The following is a 13,911-nucleotide window of genomic DNA, read 5'->3' as shown; positions in this document are numbered from 1 at the left end:
TGGAAAATTCAGTGGATGTTAAAACCATGAAAGAAGTTGTGTATATATAAAATGGGGGTAGTTTCTAGGCATAGACGACCAGAATGCTCATGTACAGTTATTTTGGATATCTGGAAAGATACCCAAAAGTTACTGGAGGGCTGGCCCTCCCTGTGGGCCATCCCTGACTCCTCCCCACTAAATGGCAGTGGCTCCCAGTCCCCACTGACATTCACTGTGCCCTCTGGGGTAGAACCCCCCACCCTAGGGATTGCCCTAGAGAATCTCTAGGGCAGTGATGCCCCTTGTGCCTGGTGGGTGAGGGGGCAGACTGGAATGCTGGCTGTAGTTCCTTGGGGAGGGCAGAGGAGGACAGCTGAAACCCTGTGGGATAAGGCTAGTCAGGGAGGGCTTCCTGGAGGAGAGGCCCTGGGAGCCATGTGGTTTTAGATCTGGAGTCCCAGAGCAGGGGATTATTCAGAAGCCAGAGCACTTCTGTGACTTCCTCAGTAGGCTTTGCCAGCTTTTCTGGCCTTACTGTGGAGCAAATTATCTTTTCCATGGACTCTAAAACTGAGCTTCTCTGAGGGATGAGGAAAGGTCCCCTCTACCACTCCATTCTGTATCCCAGGATGTACCCTCTCCAGGAGGTGGAAGTGTCTTCCTACAGATTTTCTCAGTCAGAACAACTGATTCCTCCAAGAAAGACCCGAGATGTCCTGTGTTGGAGGAAGGGGATTTTAAGACGAGGCCTCTCTCATCCCACCCCAGCCCCCCACCCAGCTGCCTGGAGCTGAGCATTTCTCCCCATTGTTATGTCTTCCTTCTTGTTTCATATACTTCTGAGGAGTGAGGGAAGAAAAACCCACATGAGCATAGTAGTTAATTAGCTTGATATAAAGGGAAGGAGTTTAAAAAAAAAAAAGCTGAACATGAAATAATAAATACATGCCTCACATAAACATTTATGGTCCTCTATTTACTGAAAAAAAAAAAAGACAGATGGAATATGTTTGTCTTTGAGAAGTTTTTATAGATTCAACAGCCATTTCCTCTGGATTGTCATCCCATCACTCTCGGACTGTTTGGGGCTTGGATAAAAACAAATGGGTTTCAGTGATCATCACTGTGGCTCCCTTCCTAACAATTTGGGGGCAGCCAGGGGCCTGTGTGGGCTCAGGGCACTCCAGGTAGTGGCAAGACTTCTGATGGGAGATGTGGGAAACCTTACAGTCTTAGAACCACCGACTCTCCTTGTGGCTCATTGGTGATGTCACAAAATCTTGGAACTGTAGTCATTGAAATCCCTAGCTGTGGAAAAATGCATCATCACGGAAGGAGAGAATTGGGGAATTTTAGAATCCCAGATGCATGGAAATTTATCATTTTGGAATCTTCGTGGCTCAGCATGAGGAAATGTAGAAACTGAGAATTTTAAGAGATATCAGAGTTTATTAGACCCCCTCATACTTACATATGCTAAATAACCACAGTGATTTCTTCTGCCAGCCCTTGGATCCCTGCTTTGTGCCACTCCCTCCTCATTCAACCTGGAATCTTCTCTCACTCCCAGAGGGGCATTAGTAGTCATTTACACTGGGTGTGGGTACAGCCTTTCAGCCTTGCCCAGGGAAGGAGCTGGGAGGAGGAGGAACAGCAGGGCAGGCAGAAGGCTGCATGAAACAACAGGGGGAGGGCAGGGGTTCCTACAGACTCACCATGACCAGAGGAAGCCCCAGAGGATGTGCTGGGCATCACAGCTCTTCTTTCAGCTGCCTTATCTCATGTGGATGTGCCTGTACCCTGTAGGTCTATCCCTTCTGGAAGCCATTAACAGGAAGGGTACCCAGAGGTTCTGTGGGTATGCTCACACACCCCTTGTCCTGCAAGTACTGGTGATGTGCTGGGAGGGAAGGGGTCCTATTTACGGACCAGGGCACTAGATGAGGATCCTGGCCACGGTAGGGATGGAAGAATAGCCTACTCTGTCTTTGGTCTATGCTCAAGGATGGATTTTAAGCACAGTTTTAAAATTATTAAAATAGTAGGGAATATTTCAAAATGTGTAATACAGAGTGTTTTTTCATTATTTAAAAAAACATTTTATTTATTTGCTAGAGAAAGAGAATGAGAGAAAGTATAAGCAGGAGGAGCAGCAGACAGAGGGAGAAGAAGGCTCCCTGCTGAGCAGGGAGTCAGGTGTGGGACTTAATCCCAGGACCTTGGGACCATTACTTGAGCAAAGACAGCCACCTAAACTGACTGAGCCACCCAGGCGTCCCAACACAGAGATTTTTTTTTTAAGCTATTGGAAAATTTACATAAGGTGAAATTCACATTACGTGTGAGCGTGAACAATTCGGTAAATTTCGACAAATGCACAGCCATTAAGTCAGAAGTGCAGACACCATTATAATCAGCAATTAGGACTGTTCCCTCACTCCTCCAAAAGAATGATGAGTTTGGAAAACATTCTTTTAATGAAGCCACTGCTCTCCTTGCATCTACTCTGTTCCTTCTGAAGTCTTTTTTTTTTTTTTAAAACACAATGCTCAGACATGGTCCTGCACCGTAAGTCAGGTCTGGTTGCTCCTACTCTCCCCCTCTGATGGCTTCCTGCTCTAAACCCAGATCTTCATTGGGACCTCATAACCCTGCCTCTCAGGTCCAACTTCTTCATGACCTGACTCTTTCACCTCTGCTCAGTGGACAACAGAGACACCTGGACTTTCTGTGATCCTACCCTGGAGAACGCTCCTACCTCAGGGCTTTTGTTCTTGCTGCTCTGTCTGTGTGAGTGCTCTTTCCCCTGCTTTCACCTGGCTCCTCCTTCCCTTCCCTCAAGTCACTATATAGACCCCCTGACTGTCCTGACCGTCCCCATCTCTCTGCATTTTCTAGCTTCTTACCCTTATTGTAAATTCACAACACGCATCTCTAGTGATAGTACAGTATATATTTATCTGTTTACTTTTGAGATTGTTTTCTCCCTTACCTGCCTTCCTAACCTGACTGGTACCGAGACCACAGCATTTCTGATGATGAGTGTCTGGTCCTGACACATAGTAGGCATTCAGTATACATATGCTAAGGAGACAAATGAATACATAACATTTGATGTACATTTTACATTTGACATTTTAAAATTTTTCGTGACTCAGGTTATTTTAATGTTTATGAAGTTTGAATCTTGCTCTTTTTGTTCTATATCTCTTACAGATATTTTCTCTTCTAATTAGAACCTTTAATAAATGCAGCAAAACCCCTCATAAGATGCCTTCTGATGAGGCAAGTTCATATAAAACATCACTGGCCCTGGCCTCTGCTCTCTGTCCAGTCCCTTCACAAATGGGGCATTTAGAGCCCATGTTTCTCTGTGGCTTACAGGGCATGCTGGCCTTAGGAACTGATTGCCCCATAACCATATGAGAGGTTCTCAGTTCCTGTGTGCTATGTGTTTTGCGATAATGGGCTAGTTCCAACAGAGAGAGACAGCGAGAAAGGGAACACAAGCAGGGGGAGTGGGAGAGGGAGAATCAGGTTTCCCACCAAGGAAGGAACCTGATGCAGCATTTGATCCTAGGACCCTGGGATCACAACCAGAGCCAAAGGTAGATGCTTAACTGCTGAGCTACCAGGTGCCCCCTAATCATTCTTTTATTACTGGATATATATATAGGTTGCCTTCACTTCTTTTCTATTATAAATGACCCTGAAGTGGTAAATTAAGAGATGTTTGTTCATTTTAACAAGAATGTTCAGAGTGGTGAGAGTGCAGGGAAGAGTTGCTTTCCTATACTGCTGATGGTATAAATTGATATATTCGTTTTGGAGAGCAGCTTGAACTGCAGGTAATAAAATTCTTAAAATTTTGCATGTCCTTTGACTCAGCAGCCCCACGTCTAGGAATTTATCTTAAGGCCATAAATATGGATGGACATAAAGACAGGTCTGTAAGGACATTCATTACATGATGGTTTCTACTTTTAAAACTTTCTGAGCAATCTTAATCCCAACTCTTGAGGAAAGGTTAAATAAAGCATGTATAAACATATAATGGAATACTGTACAGTCATTAAAATTATTTGCTGGAAGGGGCTTTTTACAGTTGGCTATACCAGATAAGCTTGTATCAGTCCTTTCTTCTAGATAAATATAGAAACCAACTCTTTGAAGACATTAAAGGGCCATGAAGACATCCAGGGCTTGAAAAACCAACATTGTAAGGAGAAAAGAAGTACACTGATGTGAATCTGACACTCTGTGGCACTTCTTCCTTCCAAGTATTAGCTAGTTTTCAAATGGTATAGGACCCAGAGTCAGAGAGCTGTGTCTCCACAGCCTTACTTTATTAGAGAGACAAAATCTGGAGTTTAAGATTACCAAGATAGGCAGTTCTGGAAGAGCCAAAATCCCATGGAGACAGGCAGTGGCAAAATGCAAGCCTAACATTTAGTATGTTGCTTTGCCTTTCAAAACATTTGTTGCTTCTTAAGTGGCACAGGCTAAGTGGCTGAGAGAGCGACCGAGGATGGCAGTTAAGAGGTTGAGAAGCTAGGCAGAGCTTTATTTCAACAGCCTCAAGTTCTAGGAAGATAAAACTGAAGCTTATTGTTAACCAAGGAGGAAGAGCCCTGGCATCCCAGGCTTCTAGCTGGGGTCCATGAAGGGCAGCATCCTTGGAGAAAGGATGAACAAGAAATAGAGCAACTTTTACAAAGCCTTAAACCCAACTTTGAAACAGCTAAAGACTAAACTTCCCCTCCTTTAACTTCCTTTAAGAAGCAAAAGAAAATCCCTCTTTTCATACACAACATTGAGAATTCAGTAAAAAATTATGAGGGATAAAGGAGGCAGGATCATGGTAAAAACAGACTCATAGGTGATCCACATTTTGGAGTTATCAGACACAAGATTTAAAATACCTATGATGAATATATTCAAGAAAATAGATTACCAAATGGAAAATTTCAACAGATATCTGAAAACTATAAGAAATCAAAGAAATGGAAAATTTAAAACTGAAAGACTAAATTTAAGAACTCAAAATATGGATTTAATAGATTAGATATAGTTAAAGAGAAGATTAATGAATTGGAAATAAGTTAGGGGACAATAGACTGAAGCATGAATTCAAAAAGGATGGATATTACAGAAAAGAGCATAAAAGATTCATAAAACATGGTGAAAAGGCCTAAAGTACATTGTTTCCCCAGAAATATACAGGGAAGATAATGGGTAGAAGTCATGTCTGAAGTGATAATGGCCAGCAATTTTCCAAAACTGACAGAAAAATGTTAAGTCACATATTTAAATAGCCCTACGAACCTCAAGCACAATAAATACAAAGAAATTCCCAGCTAGACACATCTTAGTCACAGACTGCTGAGAACTAAACATAAAGAGAAAACCTTAAAAATAGGACTTACGGGGGTAAGGTAGTATCTTGAAAGACATAGAGATGAATTTCTAATAGAAATGCTGTAATTCAGAAGACCATGGAATGATTCTGTAATGTACTAAAATAAGGTGACTGCCAGCCTAGAATTCTATACCCTCAGAAGTCAAAGTGAAAGGACAAAATTTCAGACAAACAAAAGTTGAGAGCATTCCTTGCCAGCAGACTTACAATTTTTTAAATATCTTCATGCAGAAGGAAAGTAACTCCCATATGGAAGCAGGGGGAAGAGAAAACATTTGAATAGATAGAGACTATATAAAACAACAATGATATCTGGTGAGGTTTAAAAATATATGTATAATTAAAATACACAATAAAAATAACCCAGAGAGAGACAGAAAATGCATGTGTGTAAAGAATCCCGAGGTTCTTGTACTTTTCAGGAGGTGGTAAATATACTAATCTGTATTAGATTGTAGTAAGTCAATGAAGGGTGCTATAATTGCTGAATAACCACTAATAATAAAAGAATGTGCGTTTAACAAGCTAATAGAGATAGAAAATAGTATGATTAAAAAAGACTTGATTAATCAGAAAGAATGCAAGGAAGAAGAGGAAAAGAATATAGAGTAGGTGGGACAAATAAAACACAGATAGTAAGATTATAGATTTAAAGCCAAATGTAAGTTAGTTATATTAAATGAAAATGGTATAAATGGACTAAATACTCAAAAACAAAGATTGTCAGAGTAGATAGAAATTATTTTCTAGAAGAATATTGCATTAATAAGGATGCTTTGGGTTTTATGTAACAGAAGGCCCATCCAAGATAGGCTTGAAACACTAGGGGAACTCTGCTCTTCACATAAAAGGTTCTTGGTGCCACCAGTGCTCCAGTGTCTGTTGTTTTCTTACCATTGTCTTCCAACTAGCTTCCCTTGGGATGACGAGATGTTCTCTACTAGCTGGGGAGGCCTCATGCCTCTTCAGTTGCCTGTAGAGGAGAGGTTGGTCTTTCCCCAGGCTTCAAACTGAAGTCCCAGGACTCCTATTAAACCAGCTTGTGTTGTGTGCCCAGCTCTGAGCCGGTCACTGTGGCACCATGGCTGGTAACAAGAGATCATACTAGTGGGTTCAGGCTTCCACAGCCCCCTGTGGAATGGGGTTAATCAGAACAACAGTGAGAGCACACACTCACATGGTCTCTCCTGGGTTCCAGGTGTTCTGTTGTAAGCACTTTACATGTGGTATATGAACCCATTTCACTTTCATGAACTGGCACAGAGATGTTAAACCATTTAACTTAGACAGGTCACAGCTAGTCAATGGCAAAACCAGGATTCCAATCTAGTCAGTCAGGCCCCAGAATCCTGCTTTCTGTCTATGCTGTGTCTCCTCAAGCCCCGTAGAAAGATATAGGAAATATGGACCTTCTTAGGGACCAAATACTAGGTGTTATGGACAGGATGTTTGTGCTTCCTCAATCCATATGTTGAAGTCCTAACCTGCACATGACTGTAATTGGAGATGGGGCCTCTAAGGAAGTAATTAAGGTTAAATGAGGTCATAAGGGTAGTGCCTTGGTCCAATACAATTAGAGTCCTTATAAGAAGAGGTTGTATGCATTCCCTCTCTCCCTTCCTCTCTTCTTCTCTCAATCTCTCTCTCTCTCTGTCTCTGCATGCACTGAGGGAAAGCCATATGGGAGATATAGTGAGAAGACCACCATCTACAAGCCAGGGAGAGAGCTCTCACCAGAAACCAAATCAGCAGGAATCTTGATCTTGGACTTCCTGTCTCCAGAACTGTGAGGAAAGGACATGTCTGTTGTTTAAGCCCGCCAGCCTGTGGTATTTTGTTATGGCAGCCCAAGCAGACTAATACACTGGGGAAAGCAATCACTGTATCCAGTCTAAATCCCTTCATGATGTAGAACAGCATCAGGCCAACACTGCCCTCCAAGTCCAAGAGAGCTGGGCTTGCATCTTGATTCCACCCTTTCCCAGCTGCATGACCTTGGAAAAGTCAGTTACTCTTGCTCTAGAAAATGGCATTCATAATTCTGGCATGGAAAGAGCCTAGTATTGCTCAGGTTTCACTAGCCTGAGTCCCCGTAAATGCAGCTCAGCTTTAAAGGGGGAGTTTATAGAGTTTTTGTGATGTGGGCTAAGAGACTAGGGGCTGTCAGAAGCCTGGTGTGAGGCTTTGAGGGCTGGGCTCTGGAGCTCCAGAAGCCTGCCTGGGTTACAGGCCCCCTGATGGCTGTGAGTGCCCCAGGGCGGCTCTAAGATGGGGGATTGGACCCTGGCCCGCCCATCCCAGCCAGGCTATGGAGATGAGAAAGAACCTGGCTATCTGCCTTCCTGCTTCTCTTCATAAGCCCCCACCTCCTGCTGTTCGCCAGGCCTTTGGGCCTGGTGAGGAACGGAGAGGGGACAGTGCAGCTTCGGGAGGCAAAAGGGGTCTTGTAGGGGGGTGGCCACACCGTCTGTGCCTCTGCTGTGTGTCCTGAGGGAGCCATTCACTCTTTCTGGGCCTGAGAAGGGGAGCCCCTTGTCTCCTGTCCTGTGGGACCTATGGCGTTCCTTCTCCTGGCCCGACTCTACCACGACTCAGAGGGAGAAGCTGAGGCCCAGAGAGGGGGCCAAGGCCCTGCTCTGCACTGGAGGAGCCTGCAGCGCCCAGGCTCAGACTCGAGACCCTGGGAGTCTGAAGTTGCCTTTCTTTGGCCATTAGTACTCCCTATCTGGGAGCACATGCTTCTGTTTCTGGAGGCACAGACCAACCAGAGAGCCTATGCCTGTGTCTCCTCTGCCTGTTAAGAGAGCAAAACGGAGGGGCCTTTATGGAGATGCTGACTCTGCACCAGACCCTGTGCATCTAATCTAAACTCATTTAATCCTCACAGCCATGTTTGGGAGCCGGGAGTCTTAGTCCTATTTTATATATGAAGAAACCGAGGATCAGAAGGGTGAGGTAGCCCATCTAGGGTCAGATGGCCAGAAAGTTAATGGTAGAATCAGGCCTTCAACCTAGCTGTGTGGGTCACAAAAGCAAGTCACAGTGTCTGGCATGCGGAGATGTGGTGGTTAACTTGGGACAGTCCTTCCAGCCACCCTCTTCCCCAGGGTTTCCAGGCACCTACTATAGGCCTAGCCGTGTGCCAGGATAGGGAAATCCCCGAGTGGGCCCAGGTATCTACAGAGCCTGCTTCCTAGGCAACCAGGACAGGCGTGGCCCTCATCTGGGTCCCTGTTTCCTGTGTGTGAAGTAGGTTGAACAAAATTATGTCTCAGGATACACTGACATTTAGCAGCTCTGGGCTCTACAACCCCTGTCCTTAAGGAGTTTATAGACTTGTGGGGGAGGCAGGGTTTTACATGCCCTTAACAGCATTGGTGTAGTACAGAGTATGACAGTCTTGATTTTGTGGGGATGTTGTGGAAATTTAGAAATAAAATATGTCAAGTATTTGGCTGTGCCCAGTGAGCATAAAGTGTACCCGAAAGGGCAGCTGGTCATAGGGACTTCTGGGAGCTGAGGTGGGGGAACTCAGGAAGGGCAGAAAGGTTCTGGAAGGAGATGCATTTCTACCATGCTCTGGGGGCCCAGAGGAGTTTGGGAGGTGTCAGGCTACCCTCATTGGACAGGCAAGGATGTGTGGAGCATAGCAGCAAAGCATTGTGAGAGTGCAAGGTAACACCCAGGGGACTCTGTGGCTGCAAAACCTACAGTATTTACTGTAGGTTGCCCTTTACAGAAAGAAGTTGGCTAGATTAAAAATGTCTGCTAGACTAGAGAGCGGAGTCAGAGGATTCAGTGTGAGTCTGAGCCCTACACTTGCTGTGTGAGCTTAGGAGAATGGCTTGCCCCCTCTGAGTCTGCCCAGCCAACTCTCAGGGGTTGTAATGAAGCTCATAGATGATGGCTGCAAGACGTTTTGTGGACTGCAAAGTGTCACCAGCCTGGCACCGGGAGGGCACTAAATGTCTGCTTGTGGGCAAATGAGGAATAGTCACCATGCAGGCCTTCCTAGACCTGGCTGCTGGCCGCTCCAGGGACGGCAAGGGGATGGCATCTGGACCCGAGATGCTGAATGCATCATTGTTCTTCTTGTGCAGACTTGGCAGGTTTGAGCATAAATTAAAATTCTTGTGGGGAGTCACCTTATATATGGTACCACTTTATAGCCAAGTCATTACGGTAATTTGCAAAACTCTCTGGTGTGTAACTGGAGTCATTTGCTTCACATTTGCTGGCTGTGACCTCATTGAAGCCGCCTGGTCTTGGATTTGGTGACCCCTGAGCCTTGGGGACTTGGTCTTCTGAGTCTGGACTCAGGGTTATCCAGACCTGACCTTCCAGCAATAGAAGGCAGGGTCTTGCTTTGCACAAGAATAAATAGAAGAAATCATTCTGGTTACCATCCTCCTGCCTTTTCAAGTGCTTACTGTGAGCTGGGCACCATGCCAAAGGTGTTGTGTCCATAATCTCATGGGATTGTCCTCACAGCCTGTGAGTAGTTATTAGCACCATTTGATAGATGAGAAAACAGAGACTTCAAGAGGAAAGTAAACCAAACTCTTACCTAGTCCCGGGGAGGCCAGTCACGTTCCACCAGGGGTTTGCTGTGCGACCAAGGCAGGTCCTTTCCTTCTTTGAGCCTCAGTTTCTTCATCTAGTAACTAAATGGATGGGCAGTCAGTCCCAGCCCTGAATTGCTCACTAACTCATAAAAATGAACACAGGCCTCCCGCACCCTCCAGTTCTGCAAAGAAGCATCACTTACATGAAAGCCAGGTTCAGGATCTGCTCTTGGATCCAGTGGTACAGTGGGGGAGATATGGCTGCTGGGTGTAGCCCCTTCCTGGGGCACCCCCAGCCTGCCCCAGGGCCAATGTGCCCCTCTCATTCCTCTGCCTCTGTAGAGAAATACTCCATCCTCACTTCCCAGAGACAGAGAGTGAGCAGGGGTGAGTCCTGTGATGCTTTTGGGGTCACAGAAGCAAGATTCCAATAGGCACGAGGGCAGTGGCAGGTCTTCTGGCTGACTTGGGCCTGTGGTGGGGAGTGGTGGCAGCATCTCTGGGGCACACGTTATAGCCTCTGGTTTTATATCCAGCCTTTGAGAAAGCAGATAGCCTAGGGAAGCCTCTGGCATGGGCTTTGGGAGCAATTGCCGGGCAACCTGGTATGGTCACTTGCCAACTCTCATGTGCACATCCCTCTGCAAGTTAGGGAAGCTCATGGATTTATCCAGGGCACTGTGAAGGTCACACAAGACAAGGGCCTGAATGGGCTGGGAGCCCCAAAGCAGCATCAAACTGTGACCTGCTCCATCTTTCCTCCCTCCAAGAGCTGGCTTGTTTATTTGCTGTAGGAAGACTTTTTACTATATCTAGTGGAGAAGAAGCTAGCAGGCCTCAGTTATTTGCTGGGTAATAACTGTTTTGTGTTTTGTTTTGTTTTGTTCTCCCCATGGAGGTGATGGGTTTGCCTTTCAGGTGTGTTCCTTACTACTTTGTGACCTTAGGTAAACCACTAGACCTCTCTGAGTCTTCATGTGCTTGTCTGTAGGCAGAGTAGTCTTACCCATCTGGCAGAGCTGTCATGGAGACTGAGGTTTAGGAGTCACTGGAATGGTTTTTGACCTCCCCAAAGCCTCCCCAGCATGATCTTCATTGGAGTCATAGGTGGGGATGTTTGCTAGGGGATCCCTAGTTGTTCCTCAGTTGCCTGAGAGGCAGCAGGACAGGACCTAGGCTTTGAAGCCTCAGAGATCTGGGTTTGGACTGTGACCCATCTCTTACAGAGCTCTGAGTCTGATCAGAGACACCTAATCTCTCCAAAACTCAATTTTTCTCATCTGAAAAATGGCTAGAATGAGCCCACCACACAGGGATGGACACTTAAATGGATCGATGTGCCTGCTGTCCAGGAAGGGTTGATAAATGCTGGGCTCCCCCATGCCTCTCCACACATCCTCCTTGAGTAACCCAGAGGCCCCCAGTTCATCTGGTGGGTTTTTGAAGGATGCTCAGAACCCGCTTCCCCACCCAAAGATTCTGGGAGAAAGACCCTGGCGGAACAACCCCACGTGATGATTAAGCTTTCTTTGCTCCAAATGCTATTAATGCTCATAAAATTACCCACAGTTTTCTGAGGCCCAGGCCCAGGGTTTGCCTCAATGGGACAATAAAAGCGCATGCAGAAACGATTTGGAACAGGGAAAGACCGCCAAGCAGGGACGGAGCTAAACGAGCGGCAGCCTGCTCTCATTAACTCAGGCTGTTCACATTTGTTACCAGGGATTTCTTTTTAATTAAAAAACAACCAAGTTATTAAAAATAAGCTTGTGAGGGGCTGGCCCAGCAGCAGCCTGAGCCAGCAGGAGTGAGCATTCCTTGCAACGGGAATGAGCCCAGGACTCAGCCTGGGAAGGTGAGGGGGCTTCTGAGCAAATCTTCCTCCGTGCCCTCTGGAGGAGGCTGGCCTGTGCCTGGGAACACAGAGGCTCCTCTGAGCCCCTTCCCTGCCCCAGACCTTGGGAGGGTTGCATTCTGCTCTGCAAACTGGACTGTGCTTGGCAGGTGGATGCCTGGTGACTGGCAGAGCTGTGGGCACACAGCGAGTTAGCACTGAGTGTCCAGCTTCCTGGGCAGAAGGGCCTGCCTTTGGGCTGGGCTGGAATTAAGGTTGGGGGGCAGTGGATTCCTTGAGGATGGGGCCAGGTTTTTGTCTTAAGAGGCCACTTCTTGTTACATAGCCATTCAGAATTGGGATTTGGGTTTGGACAGACCTGAGCCCGAGTTCCTGCCTAGATTCTTAGTGGTGTGATCTCAGACCCCAAGGTCCCTGAACCTCTGCCTGCTCTCTATGGTGAGGATGACCTCTAGTCTTCCTAAAAACCCTGTCACTGGGCAAGGCAGGGCAACTGATAGGCTGTCAAAGAACCATGGAGAATATGGAGGCGTGAATAGCTGTGTACCACATTTCCATGGTGTAACGCAATTTGGGGAAAAAAAGCAGATTGAGTTTTGGTAATAACAAGAGCAGATGGGGTTTGGTGAGCACCTGCTCCATGACCTACGACGTCTGTGCCGCTCACCCGGCTCGCTGAGCAGCACGGCCCCAGCACGCGTTTGCGACCCTTGTCCAGTGAGTGTTCGGTGACCAGTGTGATGGTCATAGACCATCTGTGCCCCCAGCTTGGCCCAGGCCCGCACCCCAGGGCCCGGACATGCTGGCTGAGGCCTGCTTCACACATCAGAGACTCTAAAAACTGGCCTAGTGGCAGGAGCTTGTCCGCCTGGCTCGCCAGGGTTTCCTGCCCCTAGCGGTGTGATGGTACATCGTAAAGACTCAGTATTTGTGTAACGGTCATTCAGCCACAGGAGCTCAGCATCCACATCTGAGTATTGGGGATTTTGCTCCCAATCCTGCTGGTGATTGTGGAAATTAAATAAGGGATCTTGGTGCCTTGAATGCAGCAGGGGTTCAGTGAACATGGGTTCAAGGCTGCTGTGTCCCACGCTGTGCCCTAGGACTGCCCTCTCCCTGTACCCCTCTTCAGGCTGTCCCCACTCACCTTCTTTCCTCTTCCTGTCTTTCTTTGCATAGTGAACGGGAGCTACGGCCACTGCACCCCAGCCTCGGAGAAGAGCCTGCTGGACCTGGACCTTGTGGAAGGCCCCGGCCCCACCTGCCGCCAGGGCCTTTTTCTCCCTGCAGGCACCCCACCACCTCGGGGCCAGGCCCCAGCCTGCGAGAGGCTCCTGCATTTCCCCCACCCCAGCAGGTAAGGGCTCCATCCTTACCCATCAGCTGCCTTCTGTGGACACTTCCTGAAGGCCAAGGACCAAGGGCCTTGTCTGCCCTTGTGGGATCTAGTCTGCCTGGTTATGGGACACATGGGGAAACTGAAGTACACGAGGGCCAGGGACCAGCCAGAGGCCAGTAGCACAATGAAGGAGGCCTGGTCTAAGCCTTGAACCCCCCACGTTGCAGTGCCTCATGAGAGACAGAGATGGTTTCACTGAGGTGTGTTTCCCCCTTGCAGAAGCTGAGGTGGCATTTCACAGAGAATCAGAAATTGCAGAAGAGGAAGACTCAGGGGTGAGATGGGGAAGGAGCACCCAGCTCAGGGTTCATGCACATTGTAGTGTCAAGCCCTGGACAACTTGGAGCATGGCGAGGGAGGGGTTCCTCCGCCTGGGGCCATCTCCTGCCCTAGGAAGCTGTGCCTCTCAGAGCCCTGCCAGGGGACTGCCATCCAGTGCCTGTGCATTTCCGGTCATGTCCGTTTGTGGGCGGATGTTTGATCACATCGTGTATCGGGCTAGCATCTGCCTCCTGTGGCTCTCCCGGGGTCCTCGCTGTGCCTCTGTGTCCTCTGGTCTGCTGACAGGCAGAGGTCAGCCACGGGCAGGCCTCTGTGCCCCCAGCTTGGCCCAGGCCCACACCCCAGGGCCCGGACATGCTGGCTGAGGCCTGCTTCACACATCAGAGACTCTAAAAACTGGCCTAGTGGC

At 47.5% G+C, this 13,911-nt stretch overlaps 1 protein-coding gene across 3 annotated transcripts in view; it reads left to right on the top strand.

Annotated features, from left to right (window-relative positions):
• GLIS1 (GLIS family zinc finger 1) overlaps positions 1 to 13,911 on the top strand; it is a 215,850-nt gene that overhangs the window by 118,423 nt on the left and 83,516 nt on the right. For all 3 annotated transcript variants that reach the window (XM_059376634.1, XM_059376635.1, XM_059376636.1), the window contains one exon: positions 13,001 to 13,178. In XM_059376634.1, coding sequence (XP_059232617.1) covers positions 13,001 to 13,178 — 178 coding nt within the window. The remainder of the gene's footprint in view (positions 1 to 13,000; positions 13,179 to 13,911) is intronic.

This window comes from Mustela nigripes, chromosome 14 (assembly GCF_022355385.1).
Source record: "Mustela nigripes isolate SB6536 chromosome 14, MUSNIG.SB6536, whole genome shotgun sequence".
In the NCBI taxonomy this organism is placed as follows: Eukaryota; Metazoa; Chordata; class Mammalia; order Carnivora; family Mustelidae; genus Mustela; species Mustela nigripes.
This window is presented reverse-complemented; position numbering and strand designations above follow the sequence as displayed.